Below are 27,921 nucleotides of genomic sequence, written 5' to 3'. Positions count from 1 at the left end.
GAATACATGACTCCCACCTATTATGCATAATAGCTCTTTTGAATTTATTTAAACTTTTAGTTTATATGTGCACAATAATGTTAGGCAGGCTGATCTTGTATACTCATCTCCATTTGTACCTATCTCGCACTTTTAAGACTTTTTGCTCCACTGAAAACACTCAGAAAAGATAAACAGAAACCCACCATCATCTTTTAACTTGTATACAACACACAAAATGAAGTTTACCCCTCCAGCTGCACCCACGATTACCCATTCTAAAATTAAGGTTGCTCATGCTAAAGCACATCTATGTCATAACTGGCTTTAATCCATTTAGCCTAGTTGAGATGTCCTTAAATTTCACCCTACCCCAACCTGGCAAGATAAGGTCACAAACTTTGTTACAGAGCCTTGTGAGGAAATGCATTTGTTATATGCATAATGGAGTTACCCATTACTTCAGTATCTCTGAGGTTGCCAAGTCACAAAATGTAATTTAAGGGGTTTAGATTCTGACTTGATTCATTTTTAGCAATAAACATTCTGCTGTTATGGACTCTCTGAATATCACAGTATAGTGACTTTTATGTTCGGTTTACCACAGCCAGTGGGAGGTCTGTATTACATCTTGCATGTTTATGAAGTTCTAGTTTTATTCAGCTTCTGGCTTATTATGATATAGCCAAGGCTTTCATAGGTACAATCTTCAGAATCCTGCATAGCTAGTAGGAGTATGCATGCTCAGACAGTGAGGCTGCTGCTGAGAATTTAACATCAATACTCTGGGTTTGTTTGAGTCTTTCGGCTTTTCCCGGTTAGGGGTCGCCACAGTGGAACTCCGGTCCGCTAATGATTGGCAGTAGATTTTTACGTACTGGCTTGCCGGGCCTAATGCACAACCTTCAATGAAGGAACGCCCATTCACGCATGTCGCCACACAGAAGACGCCCTAACTGAGAATCGAATGGGCAACGTCTAACTGTGAGGCGACAACGCTACCGCAGCACCACCACCGCAGCACATGCAGGTTTATTTGCTTAATTGGTTTACTTAGTGTTTGACTGAGGAAACAGCCCATTCCTACAAACTAAAACAATACAGTGGCCAAAGGTTCACAGAAATGTTTTACATATGTATAAACAACTTCCTACATACTAATATAGTAAAATGAGCCTACATCCATTGAGGGAATGTTTTTAAACATCTGGGATAACAAGATGAAAGCAAATACAAATTACAAGGGAAATAAAATATAGATACACACAGTAAAGAACTAAGCATATACAAATTATATACAACTCTGATCTTCTCAGAGATAAAACTTTGTATCTCATGTCTGTAAACAGAAAGGTACTGATGTATACTTGAGGCATGAACTGCCACAGACTACTGCCAACTGAACAGAAAAGATAATTCCGGTGAAAAGGAGCATGTACAAAGCTATTTGCTGCTTAGATATGTTTTCAGAGTAGCTTTAAAATCACTAAGGGTGGAGGTCTACTACTACAAGAAGTTTGAAAGGGAGTCCTACAATTTGGCAACATAGCTGGAGAAGAGGGAATCCTATGTTTTACTTGATACTCTGGAGAGCACCAAGTTTTGACTTTTTGATCACAGGTGTCATGCTGATTTCTACCATTGTATCAGGTAGCAAATTAATGGATATTTGTCAGTGAAGCAAAGGATTTTAAATGCAGTTTTCAGTTGAAATAAGTGAGGGTGTTAAATTGATTTGCTTAAACTGCTCAAGAGCTAAGTAGTGGCAGATGTTTAGTTGGTCTAAAGCAGATTTGGCAATTTTGTTGTAACACACTGCTATGGTCTGGTTAGTTTGGTATTTCTTAAGTTAATTAGAATAAAAAGCGCACAAACAGACTGGGTAATAAGTAGAAGCAAGTTAACATTAAAATGTGCAAGGAAGGTGACACATTACTTTGCTCTGTACTATAGTCCAGGTTTACAGTTGGCTTTCAAGATATTTTGGATGTGTTGTTCAAATTTCAAGTTATTTGAGATACCAGTTTTATTTTAGTACAATTAACTGACATGTTAATTTGTATGGGGAGAGATTATAATCACATTGGTTTTATTTGGATTTAGAAGAAGCTGAAAAAGGGCGGCCATGGTGGTGCAGCGGTTAGGGTTGCCACCTCACAGCAAGAGGTTCTCCGGTTCGATCCTTGGCTGGGGTGCCTTCTGTGCGGTGTCTGCATGTCCTCCCTGTGGTCACGTGGGTTTCCTCCGGGTGCTCCGGTTTCCTCCCACATCCCAAAGACATGCTGTAGGTGGACTCGACACACTAAATTGGCCCTAGGTGTGAGTGCGTGCCTTCTGTGGAAGGTTGGGCACCGGGCTGGCAACTTGACACCGTAAAACTCCACTGCCAATCATGAGCGGACGGTGATCTGCTGTGGCGACCCCTAACCAGGAAAAGACGAAAAAAGAAGAAGAAGAAGCTGAAAAACCTGAAAACACTATTCTATGTAAGACAATGAAAGTAGTTTTCTATGGAGGAAAAGGAGTCTTGTATAATGGTTTGGAGGAGAGTAATTAATGACTGAACAAATTAATGTGCTATTATTTGCACACTGAACTATGGCTGCACATTTTCAAGCTCTATGCATATCAATCTGTGTAAATCGAAAAATAAAAATCAAACTGAGAAACTGTAAACGGTCATAGAACAAAACCAAGAGAGAACCTGCATACACTAAATGACTTTGATTTATTGAAGCGCTTTTCGTGCACTTGGTGAGTACACTTCATCAGAAAAAATAAACACATATACAAGTCAGGTTTATATAAACCAAACAATCAAATTTTCAATTAAACTTTCAAATAACCCGCCTTTCTTTTTCTTAAAGCCACAGTAAAACAAGTAGCTCAAAGTGGCATATGATGGACTCTTTACTCTAAAGATATAAATATATATAAACTACCACTTATAAATAACTAACCTTAGATTAAAATATTATAGTTACATATGTATGCATAAAATATCAAATTGAACGCTTTATGTATGTAAAAAAATAATATAACATAATAATGCACCATAGTGCTTAATGCAAACATATGTATCTGTATAACCTATGACTCCATAAAGTCAGCAGCTAGTAGAACCCTTTAAAACCATGCACGTAAAAAAAATATGAATGAAAATTATTGAATAAAAGTTAATAACAACAAGGTTATAAGACAAGTTTGTAAACATAGGGACATCATCAGCGTTTCAAGCTCTTAAGTTTTAAAACACTAGTGATTGAGCAGGATTCATGTAGACCAGGGAAATTATAAGCATTAAGCCTTATTTGCCATTCTAACTCCAATTCTTCCAACTGCAAGCAAGCTGGACCCCCTCTTTTAGTTTGATTAACTTGGTCAATGACTGCAAATTTAAAGCTATGGTTACTACACTTCAGGTTATGTTTGGCAAGTGCATTGTCTAATTTCATTCTACTAATAGCATATTGGTGTTCATACATCCTTTCACGGAGTTTACGCTCCGTTTTCCCCACATAAAATGCAGGGCACCTTTGGCATTTTGCCACATAAACAACCATTCTACTGTTGCAGTTAAATCTAGCTTTACATATAAGAGAGGTTATAACCTTAAAAATTACCTTGAACGTCAACAAAGGGTACCTCCTAAGATTACGGGCATGTTTAAATGCCAAAACTGTAATTATTGTAAATTTGTGTTGACAATCTATACTCACTGATGGTTAACGGCCAGCATATTAAATTTAAAGCTAATAAGGCTTAATGCTTATAATTTCCCTGTTATTAACTTTTATTCAATAATTTTCATTCATATTTTTTTACGTGCATGGTTTTAAAGGGTTCTACTAGCTGCTGACTTTATGGAGTCATAGGATATACAGATACATATGTTTGCATTAAGCACTATTGTGCATTATTATGTTATATTATTTTTTTACATACATAAAGCGTTCAACTTGATATTTTATGCATATATATGTAACTATAATATTTTAATCTAAGGTTAGTTATTTATAAGTGGTAGTTTATATATAGTTATATCTTTAGAGTAAAGAGTCCATCATATGCCACTTTGAGCTACTTGTTTTACTGTGGCTTTAAGAAAAAGAAAGGCGGGTTATTTGAAAGTTTAATTAAAAATTTGATTGTTTGGTTTATATAAACCTGACTTGTATGTGTGTTTATTTTTTCTGATGAAGTGTACTCACCGAGTGCACGACAAGCACCTCAATAAATCACAGTCATTTAGTGTATGCAGGTTCTCTCTTGGTTTTGTTCTGTGACCGTTTACAGTTTCTATGCATATCAATGACAAACATGAAAATAATATGAATCTTTGGAACTGTTGCTAACAGGATGGAGAAAACACCTTTCCAAACTTCACACGGCATTCTATGAGCTAGCCAGATTGTGAACTACTGCACCATGCTATTCTGGAAGCAGTTTAAGCACATACTACGGTAGTAGTTTTTGTGACACTGCATCAAAAACTTTGCATTGGTCTGGACATAGAGAGACAACAATCTCACTTCAGTTACAAGTTTGCAAATTGTACTCAAGAGTGTTACTAGGGCAGTTTTGGTACGGTGAGCTGCTCTAAAGACATGACATGCTGAAGCCAGCAAATTACAGTTCATTATGTAAGCAAGTACTTGTTTACATATACTTATTTAAAGCACTTGATACATATTTATAAAGTACTTTAGACAGAGAAGCTTGTACAGTCATATGCACCGGTATACTTATAAATGGTCACAGACGTTTAAGGTAGTACCTAAAAGCAGTGCATTTCATGAGAGCATAAGGCAGTTTTATACACTGCCTGAGATAACTTATCTATCAAAGCTTTGAAAATTAGCTCTTGATATGCTTCCACAAAAAATGTAAAGTAGAACGCTTGATGTATATAAATATAATTTAGATAACAGTCATACTGCTAGTTAAAACCTATCGTGGGTCCTCTTCAGCCATGATGTGGTCCCCAAGGGAAGAATGTTTTATATCTACATATATGTATATACCAATACATATATATAGATATACATACATATACACGTACATAGACAGCGCTATATATAGCTACACACACACATGAACAGTTTAGATTAGCCAATCTAATCAGCATGTTTTGGGGAGTCAACACAGACTATCTTGAGAGCATTCACACCACCATTGGAACATATAAACTCCACAAAGAAAATGATACTGATGGTCAGAAATGACCCCTGAGGATGGATTCTTAGCTTAGCTGGGTCACCAGGGAATTGCTTTTTCTTGATGTTTGATCTCTAAACATTTCATGACAAAATAACCAAGTAGACAATATTCATGAACAGACTACATCTTTAAAGAGAACACAGATGCCATTGTATTGTTTAGATTCATCAGCAGATATAAAATAATATCCACTGAGACCTTTAAACAGCTTTAATTATATTTTATCAGTAGGGCAATGTTCATGTGACAGCTGATGGTGAAGCAAATCACAAAAGTGTCTTATAAGGGTCTATATTATATGAACAAAAGTTTGTATAATCGAACGCTCTAATGAGCGAAAATCCTGAAAATTGAGATGCGTGCTGTGGGATTGCAGTACAGTGAACACTGGATTATTTGCCCTTTCTTCACTGTAGTGCGATCTCGGAGTTGGAATATACATTTAAAGCAGGATGTGTGTGTGTGTGTGTGTGGGGGGGGGGGTGCAGCCCCCCCACAATATCGTTTTTGATTTCCAGGATTTTCACTCATTAAAGCGTTCGATTATATGAACTTTCGTTCACATAATATAGACCCTCTTTTAAATCTTTACAAAAGTGCAAAAAATGTAAAAAGATAAAAAGCTTTTCTTGCTTATCAGTCATGACAATAATTACTATCTGCCAGAAGAGCTTACCTTAAAGTACTGCTTGACCTTTTCTTGAAGAAAATGTGGATTTTTCTTGAGGCATTCTCTGAACTGTGTTACTTTGTCGCCAATCTTTAAAACCTCAACAGGATCTCCATCATGATTCCAACAGGATGCTATGGCCTATCAAAATAAATGAATCAAAAACATTTTTTACCACATTTCCTGGATGGATATGCATGCTCCACTGGAGTTTGGCTCCCTTAATCCCCCATCTTTCTGCTATCCCTGGATTTCAGTGGGTGCACCCTGTGTTTAACCTTTCTGGGTCATGGTTGCAAATGCCACCCCTAATGTTGGTAATGACAGCGATTTTTCTGTGGGAGGAAAGTGAGCCTGGAAACCACTACTGATGCTAGAGGCAGTAAGCTGCTTTGAATGGTACTTGACCCTCCCCCCTCATGTACTGGTTTAAGTACATAACTGTAGTACATGGCAAAGGCATGAGCTGAGAATCAAGAACATTCTGCACAAATGGTCATGACTTAAAATTATTCAGCAAAACCTTGGGGGAATGAAAATCAGAAGAGCGAGCTACAGGTCTAACAAACTCCTTATGACAGAAAAGTCACCTTAACACTGACAGATGAAACCAGTCTTGCCTTAGCAAAAGTTATTATGCAGCCACCTGTTTACCTCCTACTCACCTGAAAGAGGATATATTACAATAGTTTAAAACCTCTGCCAAGGGTCTGCACCTCTAAACAGCACATCAAAATTCAGGTAGCTTAATTCATTAAAAAATTCAGAGACTGTTGTGAGAAAGAAACACCAGATCATATATTTAAAAACCTCCGTTACGATCATTGGTTGGGATGTAGCTTTTCCAGCAATCACAACATAACATTTTGTCTTTAAAATCCTGCTTTCAGAGACATCCCTGCTCCTGTTCTGATACACACTGTGCTGTAACTTGTTGTCGGCATAAAGGAGGCCATCTTTCATGCCCATTACGTCATCCCATGTCACTAGGAGACACTATTCTGCTAATCAAGAAATAATGCAGATTAAGAATTTGCAGTACTAAACAAGCAATATAAAACTGTAAACCTACATGATTAACAGGAAAATTCAGCAACTGAAGCTGGTGGAGAGACATCCATCCAGAAAGGGATTGAGGGAAAGCATTTTTGACTTATTGAAGATGGTGTTTTCAGAGATTAAGAAATTAAGAATGTATTTGTTATATCTAATATCAAGAATTCTCCTTGGGTTCTTAGTTGTGTTGAATCACAAACAGTTAACCAGGCTGAATAACTGGACAAGCTTAATACATTTGGGAGGAAGAACAGTCCTGGAGCCCCTGAAGAATGGTCCTACCAAAATATGATCTGAACCTAAGATGAAATTGCGCTTATAGTGCTTTGTAAAAGTATGTACAGAGAAAAAAAGTGCCAGCTTCTAGAATCCAACCCTTTCCAAAAAGCCATAGTTGAAGCAAAGTCCCTAGTATACTGCGCCTTGACCCTGCCTGGAATAGTTTTGTTTTGGTGAGGATAACAAAAGTTAACAGTCTGAGACAACCACTTGGAAACAGACTGTTTGGACACAGACTGCCATTCTACTTACTTGCACAGGAAATGGACAACTGAGCCAAAGATCTGAAAGATTTAATTGTGTTAAAATAGTACCCAAGTCGTCTGTAGACATTCAAGGTATGGAGGAAAAAAAACAGGGAGATGGATAGTTTGGCTTAAAGTAATCTTGGATACTACTTTAGGCATAAGAGGAGGATTAATTATCAACGACACTTTGTCCCTGTGGAAAATAAGAAATGGTTGACCCCCCCACCACCACCATAAGAGCAACTCAAGATCACTCTGTCATCAGGGAAAGGGAAGGATAAGTGAGCAATTTGCTGAAATGCCAGATACATCAACCTAAAGGGTCACCAAATACTAACTCCCATAATGCAAAACCAGAGAACAACTAGCTCTGAATAGGTTCTGGTTATGTTGTTCAAACCAACTAGAAAACCTTTGCCATTTGCTAATATAGGATTTTCTAATAGTAGGCTTTCTTTCCTCCTTTAGTACCTTTTGGACGTCTTCAGTAAATGGTTGTCTAAAGGGAATTAAGACCATCTTCCAGGTAGCCAACTGAAGTTGACTGATGTTGGGGTTTATCAAACACCCTTGTTCTTGTGTGAGTAGATCAAGTCTGTGAAGAAGCTTGTGGTAATTGCCCCTGGCCATTTCCATAAAAATGGAGAAACACAGTTGCCTTGGCTAGAACAGAGTCACCACAATGATCTTAGCGGGTTCCTTCTGAATCTTCAGAAGTAGCCTTCCTGGATATCAGTGGAAAGGGTGGAAAAGCATACAGAAACATTCTTGTCCAAGGAAGATGAAAGGCATCTGTCTTCCAGTCCTTCTTGTATGGAGTCCTGCAGCAGAATCTTGCTAGGTGATTGTTCAAAGACGAGAAAAACAAGTCTAACTTGAGGAATTCCACACAGACGGATCAAATCTTGGAAGACTCCCTGATCTAGATTCCATTCATGAGGGGTCTGCCCTTATCCTGTATAGCTCGTCTGAAACACAATTTTGCTGTGATGGAATGTAGGATGACTACAGAGTGAGATTGTGCTGTGAAGCTATATCCTAGCTAGCATGGATAGTCCATAAAGGGGTATGCCCTGGCTCTACCTTGCTTGTTGATGTACCACGACTGTGTTATTGTCTGTAACAACTTTAACAGGTCCTGGGGACCACATATGATTCATAGAATACAGTGCCTTCATCAGGGCAAGCATTTCTTATATTTATGTGCTTGTGTCTGTCCTCGTTTTCCAACACACTTTGCGTTTTTATCCCACCTGAAACTGCTTCCTAAGAGAAGTCCAAGGTGTCTGTGGTGACTGACTGCTTTGGAGCAGGGAGGGGGAAGGGGAGATCTAAATTTAAGGAAATCAGTTTTCAAGAAAAGCTTTCTCTTATGACAAACTGCAGCAATGGAATGTGAAAAGACAAAGGGTGTTGGTGCACAGACCAAAGAAACTGCAGGTACCACTCTTTCTCATGTGGAGTCTTGCCAGGGGTATCATGAAAATTATAGAAGCCATGAGACCCAAAATCCTGAGGTATTCCCTTCACAATGACCAAGTCTGAGGGGAAAATATTAGAAGCAGATACATATACGCATCTATTTTTTCCTGTCAAATAAAAGTTCTTTGAACTAAGGTGTCAAGTTGACATCCCAGGAACACAATCCTGTGTGAAGGAGTTAAGAAAGACTTCATGCCTGGTTGTGTAAGAGATCTTTCATGAGAGTGAGAGAGACACACACACACACAGAGACAGAGAGAGAGACCTCTGAAAAAGACTCTGCAAACATAAGCAAGTCATCTAAAAATAGAAAAGTGTACATACCCTGTAGCCTGCAATGAGCTATACCTGGAGCTAGGTACTTTGTGAAAACTCGGTGCACTCGATAGTCCAAAGTGTAAGGCAAGGAACTGATAACATAACCCAGACACACAACACCTTAAGGAATGTCTGAAGTCTGGATGAATAGGGATGTGATAAGTTTATTGCTACCAATAAACTTGAAAGGGGAAGGACAGAACCACTGTGTAGTGACATAATTTTGAATAATGGGGACTATCGCAAAAAGGTTTAGGAATAAAGAGATCCAGAACTGGTCTCCACGCATTTTCTTTCTTTGGCATGAATAACATCCTTGAATAAAATCCCTTACCCACCTGAAAAGAGGAACTGGTTCCATCAATCCTTGGGAAAGCATGCGATGAGGGAAAGGTGGAGACAAAAGATTTTGGTCTGCAGTATGAGGAATTAACCCCTGGAAAGGAGGAATTTCACTCCACTGCCATCTGTAACTTTGATGAATGACCTTCAGAAGCCATTTGTCTGAAACTATCTGTTATCAAACAGAAAAAATGGATATTCAGACTTTCTGAATAAAAAATGGCCCAGTGTCTCTTAGTCATTCAGACTTGCACGGTCCTTGGTTATGGGTGGTTCCAGGGTTTGTTTCAGAGCCTCCTTGCCAATTCTTCTTAAATGTCTATGTCTGCATTTTGTTTAGACTTTATTTTTTTGTCAAAACCAGATGAAGCACTAGAATACCCTTTGAAATTTTGGAAGAGGATGGCTAAAAATTTAGAGATTCCCAAAATCAATGTATCCCCTCTCTCATGACACTTTCTGATCACCTCTGCAGCAGAGGAGCCAAAAACAAAATCTCTATCCAAAGGAGAATTCAAAATCTCATTTTTATCATCTGGGAGATTCTGACAAAGAAGTCATGCAAAAATCCTCAAAACAGCAAAAGTGTCCATAGCCCAGGAAGAAGCATCAACAGAGACACACACACACACACACACACACACACACACACACACACACACACACACACACACACACACACACACACACACACAGTAAATTAGTAGTGACCTCCACAATAAAACAAATTGAATTTAAAGCAGATTTTTCCTCACAAAGAAGAAACTGCAGATAAAACATTCCTTATGCTTTCACAATTAGTCAGAACAAACTAAAACATGAGCCTGATAATTCAAAATTCTGAAAATTAAAGCTGCAAAAGCATATACTTTTTCCCCATACTTGTCAATAAAGTTACCCCTCTTATCAGAAAGAGTAGGACTGCAATGAACTAAGTAAGCCATAGCTGCTATGTCAGGTTTTGGAAGTGTATAAAAACGTAGATGTATAAAGTTCCTCATTTTTATCTGCATTTTAGGAGCAGTTGGACTGGCTATCAGGAAAATAGCAGGAGGTAATGCACCCTCAAGTGGACAGAAATGGAATAATGCGCGAGTGTTCTGGAAATTCCGTCTGTAACAACTTGTAGTATTTTCTAAGAGAGTGAGTAACCTGTGTTCTCCCACTGAAAACACTGTAATAAGTCTTAAGAGAATGAAACCCTCACAGACAAAAGAAAGTGAACTCTTGTCTGAATCTCAATCAGAAATCTGAGGAGAACACCCTGCATCTATCCCTTCATCTTCCTGTTCAGATTCAGAATCTTAAATATCTTCAGGAAAAGATGTATCCCTGTTTCTTTTACTAGAAACTACTTTACAAAAAGGATCAATAGCCTGAATTTAACCCTAAACCAGACCCAGTAAACTACGCCTAATGACATTTGAGGAGGGATAGATGTTTAGTTTTACATTCCTTTTTGACACGAAAATAGCACAAACAGTGTTATTAATGGCAGAAGCAGCCTCCTCAAGTATGGACACAGCAGTCTGATAAAACAGGGAAGCCTTCCCTGTTCTCCTCCCACGACCGACAAGGGTGCTCTCTTTTGCACACTGACAGCAACTCAAAAGCCACAGAGGAGGTGGATACCCCTGGTCCATAATAGCTGTAGGTAATGCACACGAGGGATCTGGGGTAAAAGGTGCATGGTCTGAGGTACAACAAATGGCTACAGCAGAGTCACTCACCTTCAGCTGAGGCAAACTGCTACCCTGCTGTGGTGGCTAAGGCTTCTTGCTTGCTTAACTTTTTCCTTTTTGTGGCTAGAAAAATGAAGGACCATGAGACTGGTAGTTTGTTCCATGGTCAAGCTGAAAATGGTGCTTCTTTCCCATGGAAGGCAAACAGCAAATGCCAGTAAAAGTCTTTTAAAGTTACTTTTTCATAGAAAAACACAGTAAAAAGCACTTTAAAACATTTTGCCACCCCCAAAATGTAAAATAAACACAATTCCACTACAGAAAAAAAAAGAAGTTATGTACTTGCCATAACGTTCCATCTGAGTAGTTAGACTTCATTCTTCTGCACATATGGGTATACGGATCCGATCCGGCAAAACTTTTCAAGCATCAGCTCCGAGCACCAAGCTCCTCCCCTACCTATATTACATCACTTCCTCCTGTCTAGCCTCAGATCGAGTTTGTTGTCACTAAATGGCAACCTAACCACAATCCTAAACAGGATAAACCTGAAAAGTGAGGGGGATGGAGGGAGGGAAGGTGCAGCAGAATGAAGTCTAACTACTCAGATGGAACGTTATGGTAAGTACATAACTTCTCATATGGGACAGAGTCCCCAGCTACTAGTATTCCTGGGAGGCCCTTATGGAAGGATATTTCTGAGCACCGCAGAGCCAAATGTTGCTCTCCCTCTAGAAATAAGATCTAATTTATAATGAGAGAAGAATGTGTGCGAATTGGCCCAAGTCGCTGCCGCACAGATATCGTCTAACGGAACTCTTGACCAGAAAGCTGCAGAAGTGGCCATTGCCCCAGTGGAATGAGCCTTCAATACACCAGGAGGAGATAAACCTTTGTCCTTATAAACTTGTGCAATACTAAGAGTGATCCACCTTGCTAAGGACACTTTCAAAACTGCTTTGCCCAAAAATGGTTTTGAAAAAGAGACAAACAATTGATCCGACTACTGGAAGGGTTTAGTCCTATGGAGGTAAAAACGAAGCTGTCTATGGACATCCAATAAATGAAGCTTACGTTCACCTCTATTTTTGAAATTTGGGAAGAAGACTGGCAAATTTATAGATTGATTAATACCAGCTGCTGAGGACACCTTGGGAAGAAAAGAAGGGTTCGTACGCAGCGAAACCCTATTCTTGTGGAAAACCAAATGGGGGGCAAGGAGAGGATAAGGCCTGCAACTGTGAAACTCTATTAGCTGAAGTGATGGCAACCAAGAATGCTGTCTTCCACGACAAAAACTTCATCGGAACTGAACCGGCTGGCTCGAAAGTGGGAGAGATCAAAGCTTGAAGGACTAAAGTCAGATCCCAGGGGGGCACTGTTTCTTTAACTGGTGGTCCCAATAAAAAAGTGCTCTTCAGGAAAGCTTTACACAATTTGGCAGAAGCCAGAGCAACCTTACTTTCATCTACATGAAAATTAGAGATGGCAGCTAGTTGAACCTTGATGGTGGAAGCACTTGCGCCTGATAGAAAAAGATCGGCCAAAATATCCAGTATGACTGGAACGGGGGCTGTAAACGGATTCTGATTGTGTTGAGAAGCCCAAACGCAAAAACGTCTCTACTTGCTATTGTAGAGTTTCCTAGTGGATGCTTTAACAGAAGCTACCAGAATGTTCTTAACAGGGACGAAAGTGCGGGAGTCCTGATGATCATGGAAAATGGAGCAGCCACGCCGTCAGCTTGAGACCGCCCAGGTTGGGCAGGGGCATGCCCGACGGGTGAGAAATTAGATCCGGACATGGATCTAGAGTCCATGGAGGAGCCAACAGGTGAGACCATAGGAAGGGAAACCACACTTGGCGAGGCCAGAAGGGAGCTATGAGAATGACTTTGCACTGCAGACGGCAAGCTCCCTGAAGGAACTTTGGAATAAGAGGTAACAGGGGATAAGCATACAGTAGCCCGGGAGGCCAAGCATGGACTAGAGCATCCCTCGGGGCATCCCCCGGAGGGGGGGAATCAGAGCGAAGAAGTTGCTACAATTCGTGTTGGAAGGAGATGCGAAGAGATCGTAGCAAAGTTGACCCCAAACAAGAAGATTTTCTCCACCACTGATTGTTTCAGAGACCACTCATAAGGCAGAAGGATTGCCCTGCTGAGACTGTCCGCTAGAATGTTGGAGCGTCCCGGGATATGCGTTACTATGAGAAACTGGCTGGTGGATATGGCCCACTCCCAAACCCTCATGGCCTCGCGACAAAGGGGGTAGGATCGGGTCCCTCCCTGTTTGTTTATATACACCAGACTACAGACATGTTGTCTGATTGAATGGCTACTGTCCCCGGAGGTAGGACAGGGTGGAAGGCTCTCTACACTAAAAGCACTGCCCTTATCTTCAGGACATTGATGTGTAGCTTGGTCTCTGGAAAGGCCCACGTGCCTTGGACCGTTCTTCCCAGGAAGTGCCCCCCCCCACCTGAGCTGGGAGGCATCCGTGGTCACTATGGCTTGAGCCAGAGGGGCTAGAAAAGTGCGCCCCGCAAAAACGTCCGCTGATTGAAGCCACCACTGGAGTGATGTTCTGCATGTCCGGTTGATTCGGATGTGGAAACTGATTGGGAGGTCTAGCCAGGATCATTGAACTGCTAGATTCCACTGAAGGACTCTCATGTGAAGACGTGCAAGACAGAGGATAGAGATGGAGGCTGCCATCGAACCCAGGGACCTGAGAACATTGGCTGCTGTGACTACAGAGTGATCCAAGATCGCTGACACATGGCGTCTGGGAGATTTTTTATCCTTTCCGGGGTGAGAAAAATCTTTGACTGAATCGAATCCAACCGTGCCCCGATGAAGTCTATGATCTGAACCGGAGTCAGGTGGGACTTTATGAGGTTAATTGTGATGCCTAACTTGTGAGCCAGACCAAGGAAGTAGTGTAGGGCCTGACACAAAAGATGTTTGGTGGACGCAGCGAAGAGCCAGTCGTCTAGGTAGGGGAATACCTGAATGCCCTGAAGTCTCAGATGAGCCGTTACGACCGCCATAACCTTGGTGAACACCCTGGGGGCTGTTGTGAGACAGAAGGGTAGGGCTCTGAATTGAAAGTGACTGGCCCCTAGCCGGAAGCGCAGAAACCTCATGGAGCTCCTGTGGACCTTGATGTGATAGTAAGCGTCCTGGAGGTCTAATGAGCACATCCAGTTGCATTCTGTCCAAAACGGTAGAATGGACTGTACAGTGACCATCCGGAATTTTTGTTTCTCTACCGACAGGTTGAAGATAGACAGGTCCAGAATGGGCCTGAGGTCCCCAGTCTTCTTTGGCACTAAAAAGAAACTAGAGTAGATGCCTGATCCGGATTGATCTGGGGGGACCGGCTCAATGGCTCGTTTTTGTAGCAGCTTCAAAACCTCAAATGTTGCAGCCTCCCTGTGAGCGGGTGGAACATCTGGAAGGCGTGCTGGAGTTATGGGACATGAAATGAAGGGGATAGAATATCCTCTGGATATGATGTTTAACACCCAGCGGTCTGCAGTAATGGACTCCCATGCCGCTGGATGTAAGGAAAATCTTCCCCTGACTGCCTCCAGAGTAGAGCAGTCGGGCAACCCCTCAGGGATGTTGTGCGGGTCTGTCGGAAAAAGGTTCCCTAGACCCGAAGTTTCTGGGACCCCCTCTGCCTCTGGGACGGTGTTGGTCTTGTCCCCCTCTGCCTCTGGGGGACGAATATTCCTGAGTGTCACGAAAAAACTGTGATTTCCGGAACCACATCTTCTTTTGCCCCTTTTGTTTCCTGGAATAGGACCTCTGGGGGTTAGAGAAGCGGATTCCGACGGCTGACAAAGTCTTTCCATCCTTCTCACTCTGGGTTAGTGTGTCACATACAGTCTTCCCAAAGAGGGATGATCCATCGAAAGGGGCGTTGATGAAAGATGCCTTAAAGGGGTCCGCAAATTGACACAGCCTGATCCAGGCGTGTCACCTCAAGGCAACGCCTGAACCAGCAGCTCTAGCGGCTCCCTCTGTAGCATGAAAGAGGAGATGCATACAGGTATTAGTCACTGATTTCTGTGTAGTCATCTTCGCAGTAAAGGACTGCTTGTCCGGCTGCGACAGAGACTCCGGGGGCGTCTCAGTTAGTTCCGATATAAGGTCTCGCTGCAGTTGTATGACATGTGCCAAGTAATTCAGCGCACGGATAGAAAATGTCGCTGACGAGTACATGCGCTTCCTGAAACGATCCACTTGACCTAGACTCCTTGTCTGGTGGACAAACCAAGGAACTCTCTCCTGTGTCAGTTCCTTCTTTGAGGCTGCTGCAACCACCAAAGCGTCTACCGGGGCTCCCTTGGACCATGCCTACCTGTCTGGCGGCTGGGAAAGAATTTTGTCTGGCCTTTTGGGTATAGGCTCTACAGTGTCAGGATCCTTCCATGTCCTAGTGGTGATGAGGTCCTCCAAAGGGTCAGATGGAGGGGAGACCCAGGAAGTAGATGGGCCTGCGCCAAAGGCCTCCAGGAATACGGACTCATCTGCAGAGGGTTTGGGGGCTGACTAACCTCCTCTTTGGTGGAGGATCTCCATAATGTCTCCGAATGAGATGTCCTCAGTAGGTGATCTGGGGGAACCCTCTCCTTTATCCAAGTCTGTATCGGTGGTAATGGACTCAGGGGAGTCCAAGTGCCTTCTCTTACACTTGCAGTTACAAGGCTCCTCTCCAGTGGGACTCTCTGAAGAGGATTCGCAAGCCTCCGTGGGTTCCCTTTGGGGAACAACCGGGGGTTGCTTTGGCATGGACTGTCCCTGAGACAGGGTAATGGGAACAGAATCCAAAATCAGAGGGGTCTGGGTAGGATCTGAGTAGGTGAGCTGTGGCCTCAACCCCTGGGAGAGAACCCTTTTCACTGCCACGAATGCCAATGGAGAGCACACCTCCGTAGCTCGTAAGGAAGAGGCTCTCCCCGGATCCAAAGCAGGGATTGGAGCCGACGGCAGGGTAGTCTAGGCACAGAGGATGGGATTCGAAAGAGCAAGATCTCAAACCTCGGGTTCGACTCCCCGACCACGGCTCCAAGAGTCTCCTGGATCCGAGATCGGATCCGAGGAACTCAAGGTGGCGGCCAGCGTCGAGGAAACTAGAACCATTGGTGCCGATGCAACAGCTCCGAAAGGTCTCGGACCAGAGAACCCTGAAGCGTTGGGTCGGATCGGGGGAAGGAGAAATAGGGTGGAACAAGGTTGTACAGGGACCCTCTCCAATGGGAGGGGCCCTGGTAAGACCCCCATCTGAATCTGGTTCTGGATGAACCTCCTCATCAGCCTGTCCATTATCTAGGTTGGAGACACTCCGAGTCGACCTGGAGGAAGCGACCAACTCGGGTCTGGGCCAGATCTGAGGGGAGAGCCTCGGCTCCGATGGCTCCATCAGCTCCGGCAAAAAATGGGGAGAGCGAAGCCGAGGAGAACGAGACCTGGGTGCCTTTGAAGAGGGGCTGGAGAAAGACTCCCTGTCCAGTGATCTTTTTCTGGGCCTGTCCCTCTCTTTGTGGCGCTTCTCCTTCTCTCTTCTGTCCCTACCTCTCTGGGACGAATCCGATGTAACAGGCCTGGCGGGAGGATAAGTCCCTGCCTGCACAATCTCACTGGCTGGGGAGGAAACCAAGGTAGACTCCAGGGCAGACGCTGGTAGCAGACCTTTAGCCACAAGCTTAGCCCGACGATCCTTCAGAGCCCTAGGGTTAAAGCCTGAACAAATGTCGCAGGATGCAGACAGATGGGGGACCCCTAAACATAGAACACACAGAGTGTGGCCATCAGCTGGTGAGAGCTTATGACCACACTCTGTGCATTTCTTAAAAAGAACCTTAGGCTGTTCAGCCATAGTGGAGAAAAGTAAAATCCCTAACGGCCCACACACACACACACACACACTTAAGGGATTGGGCCTAGGCAGGAAACCAGACTACAAAACAGTACAACACAAACACTTTTTTTTTTTTTTTTTTTTATAACTAACACGACGACCAAACACGAAGAAGGGAGGAAAAAGGGAAAGGTATTCACACCCAACTACACTAATAAGACCAAAAAACCTTACCACCTTGCTTAGAGCTCAGAGACCACGATGCTGACTCATAGAGCGGCAAACGAGATCTGGGGCTAGATAGGAGGAAGTGATGTAATATAGGTAGGGGAGGAGCTTGGAGCTGATGCTTGAAATGTTTTGCTGGCTCGGATACGAATCGGATCCGTATACCCATATGTGCAGAAAGAATGAAGTTAACTACTTCAGATTATGTTTTTCAGTTATTTTAAACAACTTTTAAAATGGCAGGAAAAAGAGAACATTCCTTCTTAAAAGTATAATATATTCTCATGACAGGCCATAAAAAAAAACTCCTAGCTTTAAAATAACTTTTCTGAAGAAAAGCAAAGGAACAGAACAAGCTGACCATCGATCTTCAAAAGCCTTACAGGAGCATACTCTTTGGCGGCAATAAAGCTCTGAAGGGCTTGTTGCCTAAATATGTCTTTTAGTCAGCTCAGCTCAAACTACCAGACAGTTTGGAGGCATGGAAGGTGCCGTGAAGATTTGGAAGCTAGCCAGTTGTCATATCCTTGGCAGGATATAACCCATATAGCTAAGGCTACTGCAAAAGTGACCACAGGATCATAGGAAGTTACTAGGCTAATGGTCCTAGGGCTCTTACACGCCTAGCCAAGTTCTACCCTTGTTTCAACAATTACCACCTAATGCTCATGTCCAAGAGGGATACATGGGGAACCCCCAGGGTGAGTTTACGGTTACTCACCCAATTGTCCAGACTGTGTATGAAGACGGCCAATGAGATGCTCTGCTTGACATGAAGTGGGAGTCTGTTCCGAAGGCGTGGTAACCTCTGGGAGACCAATCTGTCCCTGCAGCAGGTTCTATTCATATCACATACCAGGTTAAGGTCTTTAGAGAGAGTAACCCGTGTACCATTTGACTTGCAGATATGCAGCATTTCCAATAAAGCAGGGTCAGAGACTGGCTTATATGCAAGGCAGAGATCGCCTGTGAGTAGTCTATATGAAACATAACAAAGTGACAGTGATTTCAGATGATCCACATAGGACAGATGCTGAAGACCTTGAATTTTCCTTGTGAGGAACCTTTCTGGTTTCTCCAGTTACTGCAGATGCCTGGTAAGGTACATACCAAAAGGGGCACTGTACTCAATTATTGGCCTGATGAGGGAAGAATACAGGGAGGTTAATAAATTCTTTTTTTCTGGAGGCAATGCCCTTATTTATGAGATGAGAGATATAAAATGACTTTCTTACCACTGTGGAGGCATGGTGGTCAAAGGTAAGACTGCTGTCAACCTGTGTGCTCAGGTATCTCACCACTGAGTGCATACCTAGGGTGTTACTACTAATGTGGTAGTTAACAGGAGCATCACTCTTACTGTAAGGTGTGATAATACATGTTTTGCATTCAGTTTAAGGCCATGACTTTGGCACCAATCATTTGATTGTGCAAGACCTTTTTGTAGGATGTTGACATAATTTGGAGATTCTATGATCATTCCCAGTTTGCAATCATCAGCAAACTTTGTCAGCTACGGACCTTTAGTTTTTGTTTGTACTTTGGAGAAATAGATTCCAAAAAGTACATGTCCCAGGCCTGATCCCTGTAGAACACCACTGGTTACAGGTCTGCTGTAGGTGCGTGTTCCATCAGTGAGTCAGTCAGCGACCCATCTAACGATGTAAGGATTGATACTTAGCTGGGTGAGTTTGTGAATGATGCTCAAGTGGGAGATAGTGTCAAATGCCTTGGCTAAGTCTAGGTAGGCTGTATGCACAGATTTCCCCTCATCCAGGGCCTTGGTGATTGTCTCAAAGTAGTCCACCAGGTTTAACAGGCATGATCTCCCTTTGACAAATCCAAAATAAGTAGGGTCATGTGATTGGAGATTACCTATATCTTTGTGGATAAGGTCCAGATTTGCTTACAGATGAGGTTAGTCAGGCTAATAGATCTATAGTACCCAGGGTCAGTGGAAGCACCACCCTTGTGCAAGGGAATAATGGTGGCCATTTTCCATTCAGCTGACATGATGCTGGTGCTTACAATATAACTGAAAAAGAGTACCTGGTGGTGTTGCTAATTCTTGTTTGAGCCCATGTAGGATGCAGCCTGGGATGTTATCAGGTCCTGTAGATGCTGTGTTTTTGGCCTTAGAGAGGACCTGCTCTTTATCAATATCAACATCCACTGATGGCTAAAAGAATGGTAAAGGTTGTGCTAAAATTGAGAGACACGGATCAATCTGATTTTGTGGAGGGATGACAAACATCTGACAACATATATAGAACAATGATGATCCAGAGGGAAGGAGAATGTAGAAAAATACTACTGTTGTTGGTTGATCTTGATGCAGAGAAAACATTTGACAGAGTAAGCTGGGATTTTATGAGAAGGGCAATAGAAGCATTTGAATTCCCTGATAAAATAGTAAGTTTGATTAGAAGGATACATATGAGAGATCGGATGTGAAAATTAGTGTGTGTGTGTGTGTGTGTGTGGGAGGGGGTGGTTTCTCTCGGATATGTTCTGTTTGAGCAGAGGAATCAGGCAGGGTGCCTCTTTTCCCTTTATCTGCGTTACATTTAGAATCATTGGCAAAGAATATAATGACTCAGAAATTCAGGGATATATTTGGTATGGTAATCAAGAAAAGTTGGCTTTATTTGCAGATGACAGTACTTTATACCTGATAAAACCAGAAAAGGACATTTCAGTGTTGTGGAATATTCGGAGGCAGTTTCAAGTCTTTTTGGGATGCAATAATTAAAGACAAAACAAATGTAACAGCTGCAAACTCTGTGCATACACACAAACTGGTTCAGAAATACCCATATTTATGGATACATAGTAAAATGAAGTACTTAGGAGTATGGATTAAAAATGATTCTATTATGGCAGGTAAGGATATGTGAGAAGAGACTAAACAAAAGTTAATACAAAATCTGAGAAACTGGAAGCTCTGTGTTATGGATATGGATTGCAAGACACAAGCACTGAAAATGTTTTTAATTCCTTTAGCTTTATACACAGGAATATTTTTATTAACTAGAGGAAAAGTTATAGATAGTAATTACGAGAGAGTTAAAGGATTTTACCTGGGAGGTAACAGTCAAGTGGGATAAGTTGATCTTTCAAATTGAACAAAGTGGTTTGGATTACCTGATTTGAAGGGGCATTTCAGTGCAAAACAGTTAAGGCTCCTGTACAAAGCATAAACAGAAAACTATAATTCAAAGTGGAAAAGGATGAGGATGAAACGGGGAAACTTACGAAATAAGGAGAGACTGGGATTTTGGATGCAGATCCTTAAGGAAAACAACAACCAAAGTAGCAGAAGGTAATATAAGAAATAAGCAAACACAGGAAAGGAGAAATGATATTTTGTTGATAAGAGATCATTGCAACTAGACTTGCAAAGAATAGACAATAGGAGGCTGGAATTCACTGAAGAAAACTGGCAAAGAAACCAAAGTACTGAGAGCAAATGGTTAAAGAGGGAAGGGTAACAGAATGGGAAGAGGCCAAGAATTCATTTAGACTGCATGCTAGAAATTGCCTTTCCTATCGAGGACTGATAAGAGTATAGGCAAACAGAAAGGTATAGGGAAGCCTAAGTGCAAGATCAGCTCTGGTAGAGTTTTTAGTAGAATCCAGAACAGAAGCTGCTGCTAAAAAGGGATAATTAGTAGGGCATATAAAATATTGCACAATAACTACAAGACTCCATCAAAAAGAGTACCTGGTGAGGTTAGAAAGGATTAGGAAGAGAGACTGGATAAACAATTCACAAAGAAACAATGGAATGATATAAGTATGGCTCCAAAATATGAATAAAAGTCTAGAAAGACTTATAATCTTTGCTTGGAGGTGTTGTAGAGGTATTTTACACCTCCAAGCAGACTCCAAAGAATTTTTCCTAAGGTAGCTTAAAAATGTTGGAGGTTTGGTAACATATTTTTTGGGAGTGTGACGAGTTCCAGACTTTAAAAATTCCCTGCATACTACTCTGTCAGAAAAGTACAGTTGTGTACACTTACCATAAATGTAGATGTTCGAGTGTATTCACTGTTGCAGTCATTACATTTGGGTTATCTGCTTGCAGTAGCCCTCAGTCGGCCTGATTAACAAAGTCTTGGGTCCTGCGTCGGTTGCTGTCCCTTCTTCCATGATGTCAGGTCGTCAGGGGTATAAAACATGCAGCCGACGCCATTACATCAGTTTTTCTTGTCCCAGATGTCAGGTGCCCCCTAATGGGAAGCAATTAAATCTATAAATACAAGGATATACCTCCAACAAAAAAGCAAATACACCAAAAAGCTTTTGGGCATAGTAAGGGAGAGTAGAGGTATAGCCAAAAGAAGAAAGGGGACTGGACTGCAACAGTGAATACACTCGAACATCTACATTTATGGTAAGTGTACACAACTGTACTATATTCTTCATGTTTCACTGTTGCAGTCATTACACATTTGGGTAGATTCCCAAAGCTAAGGTTAGGAGGAGGAATTTAAATAGAATTAGGACCAGCTATACGGCCCTGCAAGACTGCAGTGGCAAAGCCAGCTCTGGATTTAGAGAAAATTGGTAAATGATAATGCTTGGTGAAAGTATGTACAGAACTCCAGGTAGCAGCTTCTAGGATGTCCCTGGTAGCCCCTGAGAAAGGCTGTAGAAGAAGATGCAGCCCTGGTTGAATGGGGTCTGATCCCCTATGGGATAGGTTTACCATGGTGCTTATAGCAGAAATGAATGCAGTGGCCTATCTATTCTGAAATTGTTTGCTTTGAAATAGCTTTCCCCTCTGTCCCTGCAGCAAATGCCACCAGCAGTTGTTCAGATTTCCTTTGAGGTTTAGTCCTGTCCAAGTAGAATCTAAGTTGTCTGTGCACATCTAAGGAGTGCAGTATCCGTTCCCCTTTGTTATGTGGGTTAGGAAAGAAGGTAGGCAAATGAATGGACTGATTAAGAGCCACACTAGACACCACCTTGGGCATGAAGGCGGGATTGGTTCTGAGGGACACCCTGTCCGCATGAAAGATGATGAAAGGCTCCACTGCTATAATGGCCTGTAATTCAGATACCCTTGTTGCTGAAGTGATTGCTAAAAGGAAAGCTGTTTTCCAAGAAAGGAATTTTAAGTCTGCAGTAGCAGCTGGCTCGAAAGGAGGAAGAATGAGTTTCTCCAATACAAAATTAAGGTCCCAGGCTGGAGTTGGAGCTCTCCTGGGTGGTCATAAATTTTTGGCCCCTCTAAGAAACTGCTTGAGCAGTGAATGAGAGAAGAGGGGAGGTTCTGTGTTATAATGAGCTGAAATGGCTGAGGCATGAATTTTGATGGAGGAAAAGGACAAGCCCTTATGAAGCATCTCAGTCAAGTATTGTAGAATCTGAGGTAAACTGGGCACTGCTGTGCTCATCCCTTGAGATTGGTTCCAGGCACAAAATCTTTTCCATTTTGCAGCAAAAGATTTTCTAGTACTAGGCCTCCTTGCATCTAAAATGATATCCATCACTGATTTACTGAGGGGTGGTAAATAGGTTCAGGGTTTGCAACTGACAGTGCAGAATCTGGTTCTCCTGCTGAGACAACAGGGAAGGAGTCTGAGGCAGGTGCCATGGGGCCAAGCGTGACACACTGCGCAAGAGGGGGTACCAGTGTTGGCTTGGCCAGTCTGGTAAAATCATCCTTGGCTTGTCCTGTTTGATCTTCAGTAGTACCTTGGAAAGTAGAGGCAGAGGAGGAAAGACATAAACTGATAGGTTTTTCCAGCTGAAGGACACAGCATCCACTTTCCAAGCTAATTTGTGGGGAGTCCTTGTGCAAAATTTGTCCAACTAATGGTTCTGGGGAGAAGCAAACAGGTCTATATCTGGGCTCACCCATTTGCTTGTCAACACGTTGAAAATCCTTGGTTCCAGTTTCCACTTGTGTGGGTCCATGAGGTTTCTGCTTAGTCCGTCTGCCAGTGTATTTAGTTTTCCTGGCAGGAATTGAGCTTGTAGATTCACTTGGTAGCTCAAGGCTGTGTTCCACAATGCCATGGCTAGCCTGCAGAGGGGGTAAGAATGTGTACCCCCCTACTTGTTTATGTACCACATGACAGTGGTGTTGTCCGTCTTTACCATTAGTTGTCCTGGAAGAATGTGGTCCTTGAAGGCTGTCAGAGCATTCTGCATAGCTAACATTTCCGTTTGATTTATGTGCAGGTGCATTTGACTTGGGTTCCATTTGCCCTGAATGCACTTCCCTGCCAGGTGAACCCCCCATGCATAGTCTAATGCGTCTGTTGTTAAGGTTTGCATGGCAGGGGGTAGTGTGAATGGTAGTCACCTGTTTTGGTGGCAGGCCTCTGCCCACCAAAGGAATTCTAGGCGCAGGCAAGGTGTGATAGGAATCATTGCTTCTAGATCCTGAGAATGTTGACACCATAGGCTTTTGAGATATCATTGTAGTTTCCTCATATGCAGCCTTGCATATGGAATTACAAGAATGCAGGAGGCCATGAACCCCAAGGCTTGCAGTATTTGACTTGCAGATAACTGGGTTTTTGTGGTCACTTGTCTGAAGTAGTTTGTCAAATGAATCCGTTTCTCTGGCGTGAGGAAAGCCATCTGCGAAGTTGTATTCAAGCTTACTCCCAGGAATATAATTTGTTGACAGGGTACCAGGTGTGATTTCTATTCGTTTATGGTGTACCCCAGACAAGTCAGCATCCTTTGAACAAAGGCCAGATGATGCAAAAGTATGCCCTGGCTTTCTGCCTGAATTAGACAATCATCCAGGTATGGGTATATTTGAATATTTCTTTGCCAGCAAAATGCAATGACTGGAGCTAGGCACTTTGTGAATACCCTGGAGGCAGTAGATAAGCCAAAGGGCAGTGCAAAGAACTGATAGTGCATGTAACCTGCTTTGAAGTGAAGGCATCTTCTGTAAGATTCCCCGATTGGGATGTGCAGGTATGCTTCTTTTACGTCTAGTGGTGCCAACCATGCATTTTTGCCTAGCATAGGAAGTAGCTGGTGAAGAGTCAGCATCCTTATTTTTGGAATCACCAAATAGGTGTTTAGAGTAGAAAGGTCCAGGATAGGATGCCATGTATTGTCTTTTCTGGGTCCAGGAAAAGTCTCAAATAGAACCCTTGTCCCGTTTCCTCTTCTGGTACTAACTGAATAGCCCCCATGCTTAAGACAGAGAGTACTTGATTTTGGGCCTCTGCCCACTGACTTGGGGGTAGATCTGGCCACCTGCTTGGTGTTGGTAACGTGTGGAAGTGAAATCAGTATCCTTGGGACACTATATTTAAAACCCATTTGTCCTGGGTAATGAGTTCCCAATTTTTGGCCTGCAGACCAATCTTTCCGCCTAAGGGAGCATTCAGTTGGGAAGTGCTTGGGAGTTTTAAAAGCAAGTAATTGAGACAGTTTTCCATAGGGGGGAGTCTTACTACTCCCAGATTTGGATGTGGAAACCCCCCACTGCTTAGTCTTGTGTGCCCCCTGGGACTGAAAAGTACAGTTTTGTACCTACCATAAATGTAGATGTTCGAGTGCTAATACAGCTGCAGTAATCACAGATGGGTTTTCTGCCGTCAGGCGGGTCCTCGGTCAGCCGAATTCCAAAGTCTAGGTCCGGCGTCGGTTGTTGTCGCTTTCTTTCCTGACGTCAGTGAGGCAGGGATATATAAGACACAGCCGACACCATTTTCTTCAGTCTTTCTTGCCCCAGATGTCAGGTGCCCCCAGAAGGAAGGCAATACATAAATTATATTTATATACATGCAATGCAATATAATCAAAAATCAGTAGTTGCAAGCAAATATACCATAGAAGGATAACCCAATCAGGTTGTATGAAGAGGGGTTAGGCCCTAGGCCTTTACCAAGAGGGGAAGGAGGGAGGGAAAACTGTACTGCAGCTGTATTAGCACTTGAACATCTACATTTATGGTAGGTACAAAACTGTACTATGTTCATCGTGCATACAGCTGCAGTAATCACAGATGGGTAGAATCCCAAAGCTACGCACAGGGTGGTAGGCACTAGGTGGAACTGGGATGAGCCAAAATGCCCTGCAACACAGCAGTGGCAAAGCCTGCTCTAGTTTTGGAATATAAAGGCAGGTGTTAGTGTTTTGTGAAGGTATGCACAGAACTCCAAGTGGCTGCCTCCAAAATATCTTTGGAAGGAACTCCTCTGAGGAAGGCTGTAGAGGTAGCCGTGGCCCTGGTGGAGTGGGATCTGATGCCTGTAGGGACAGATTTTCCATGATAGCAGTAACAAAACCATATGCAGTGGCCTATCCATTTTGAAATTGTCTGTTTGGTAACTGGCTTCCCTTGAGCTCCTACAGCATAGGACACAAAAAGTTGTTCTGATTTCCTGAAAGGCTTTGTTCTGTCCAAATAATAACGTAGCTGTCTATGGATGTCTAAGGAGTGTAGCAGCCTTTCCCCTTTGTTTTGAGGATTGGGGTAAAAGGTAGGTAAGTGTATGGCTTGATTTAAAGCTTCCCTGGATACCACTTTAGGCATAAATGACGGGTTGGTTCGAAGGGTAACCCTGTCCTGATGGAAGATGAGAAAGGGCTGCACAGCCATGAGGGCTTGTAGTTCTGAAACCCTACTAGCTGAGGTAATGGCCAGAAGGAAGGCTGTTTTCCAGGACAAATATTGCAAATCTGTTGAGGCAGCTGGTTCAAAGGGAGGCAATGTTAATTTTTCTAGAATGTAATTAAGATCCCAGGCTGGCATTGGTTGTTTCCTTGGTGGTCTTATATTCTTAGCCCCTCTGAGGAACTGTCTTAAGAGTGGGTGAGAGAATAAGGGTGGAGCAGTGTTGAATTCTGCAGAAATGGCTGAGGCATGGATTTTTATGGAGGAAAATGAAAGTCCACTGTTCAGCAGCTCAGCTAGATACTGTAATACCTGAGGCAAATTCAGTTTTCTCGGGTCCTGGCCTTTTTTCTCATTCCAAGAGCAAAACCGTTTCCATTTTGCGGAGTAAGCCTTTCTAGTAGATGGCCTTCTGGCCTCCAAAATGACATCCTGCACCTCTTTGGGGAGTAGGGTCTGCTGTGGTGTTAAGGAATTTTCCATGCAGCGAGATTGAGTGTTTTCAGCTGACTGTGAAGAGTTTTGTAGCTGTTCTGAGTCAGCAGAAGAGGCATTAGAGGTAGGGACCAGGGAGGAGTATGTGTTAGGCTCCTTAGGAGTGGGTACCAGTGTTGTCTTGGCCAGTCTGGAGCAATCAGTATCATCTTCGGTCTGTCTGCTCTTGCTTTCAAGAGTACCTTGGGCAGAAGAGGCAGAGGTGGGAAAGCGTAAACTGTCCATGCTATCCAACTGAATGAAAGGGCGTCCACTCTCCAGGCTTTTGGATGAAAGGTCCTTGAACAGAACTTTTCCAATTGATGATTCCTGTGGGAGGCGAAGAGATCTATGTCTGGCCTCCCCCACGCTTGGATTATCTTTGTAAACACTTGAGGATGCAACTTCCATTTGTGTGGATCTGTCATATTTCTGCTTAGATTGTCTGCCAGCGTGTTTTCCAAACCTGGCAAGTACTGTGCCTGAAGTTCGATTTGCCATTCCAGAGCCAAGTTCCAAAGTGTCATGGCTAGTCTGCACAGGTGGTATGAATGTGTTCCTCCTTCTTTGTTTATGTACCACATTACTGTGGTGTTGTCTGTTCTTATCAATAGTTGTCCTGGATGCAGGAGGTCCTTGAAAGCTGTAATTGCATTTATCACTGCTAGCATTTCTTTCTGATTGATGTGAAGGTGCTTTTCCTTTTGGGACCATTTGCCCTGAATGCACCTGTCTGTCATGTGCGCCCCCCAGGCGTAATCTGAGGCGTCTGTTGTGATGACTTGATTTGCTTGAGGCTTGCAGAATGGGAGACCTGTGTTTGTTTGACATGCTTGGGCCCACCATAGAAATTCCTTTTGCAAACATGGAATTATTGGTATTATTGTTTCCAAACTGTGGCTGTGTTGAGACTATAGGTTTTTTAGGTACCATTGAAGTTTCCTCATATGCAACTTTGCACTTGGGATTAAAAGAATGCAAGATGCCATGAAGCCCAGAGCCTGCAGGATTTTCCTTGCAGTAAGCCTGGTACAATTTGCTAGTATTTTGAAGTACTGAGTTAGTTGCCCCTGTTTTTCTGGCGTAAGATAGGCCATCTGGGTGTTTGTGTCCAAGTTGGCACCCAGGAAAGTTATTTTCTGAGATGGTGTTAGCCTGGATTTCTCTTTGTTGACTGTGTATCCCAGGGAATTCAGTAACCGTGTTACATAAGCCAGATGTTCCAGAAGTATGTGCTTGCTGTCCGCTTGGATCAGGCAGTCATCCAAATAAGGGTAAATTTGTATCCCTTGAAGTCTGCAGTAGGCAATTACTGATGCCAGGCATTTTGTGAATACTCTGGGCGCAGTAGATAAGCCAAAGGGCAATGCAGAGAATTGATAGTGAATTGAACCTGCAAGAAATCTGAGGTATCTTCTGCAGCTTTGTCTGATTGGGACATGCAGGTATGCCTCCTTGAGGTCCAATGTTACCA

At 42.8% G+C, this 27,921-nt stretch overlaps 1 protein-coding gene across 1 annotated transcript in view; it reads right to left on the bottom strand.

Annotated features, from left to right (window-relative positions):
* Positions 1-27,921, bottom strand: part of PITRM1 (pitrilysin metallopeptidase 1) — a 1,418,909-nt gene that overhangs the window by 858,384 nt on the left and 532,604 nt on the right. Inside the window, exon 13 of the mRNA XM_044064598.1 lies at positions 5,876-6,010. Within this exon, the coding sequence (XP_043920533.1) occupies positions 5,876-6,010 (135 nt within the window). The remainder of the gene's footprint in view (positions 1-5,875; positions 6,011-27,921) is intronic.

The sequence above is a fragment of the Protopterus annectens genome, chromosome 3.part0 (assembly GCF_019279795.1).
Source record: "Protopterus annectens isolate FY-2018-M chromosome 3.part0, PAN1.0, whole genome shotgun sequence".
Lineage (NCBI taxonomy): Eukaryota > Metazoa > Chordata > Ceratodontiformes > Protopteridae > Protopterus > Protopterus annectens.
Note: the sequence above shows the minus strand (reverse complement) of the source record. Positions and strands in the feature narration are given on the sequence as shown.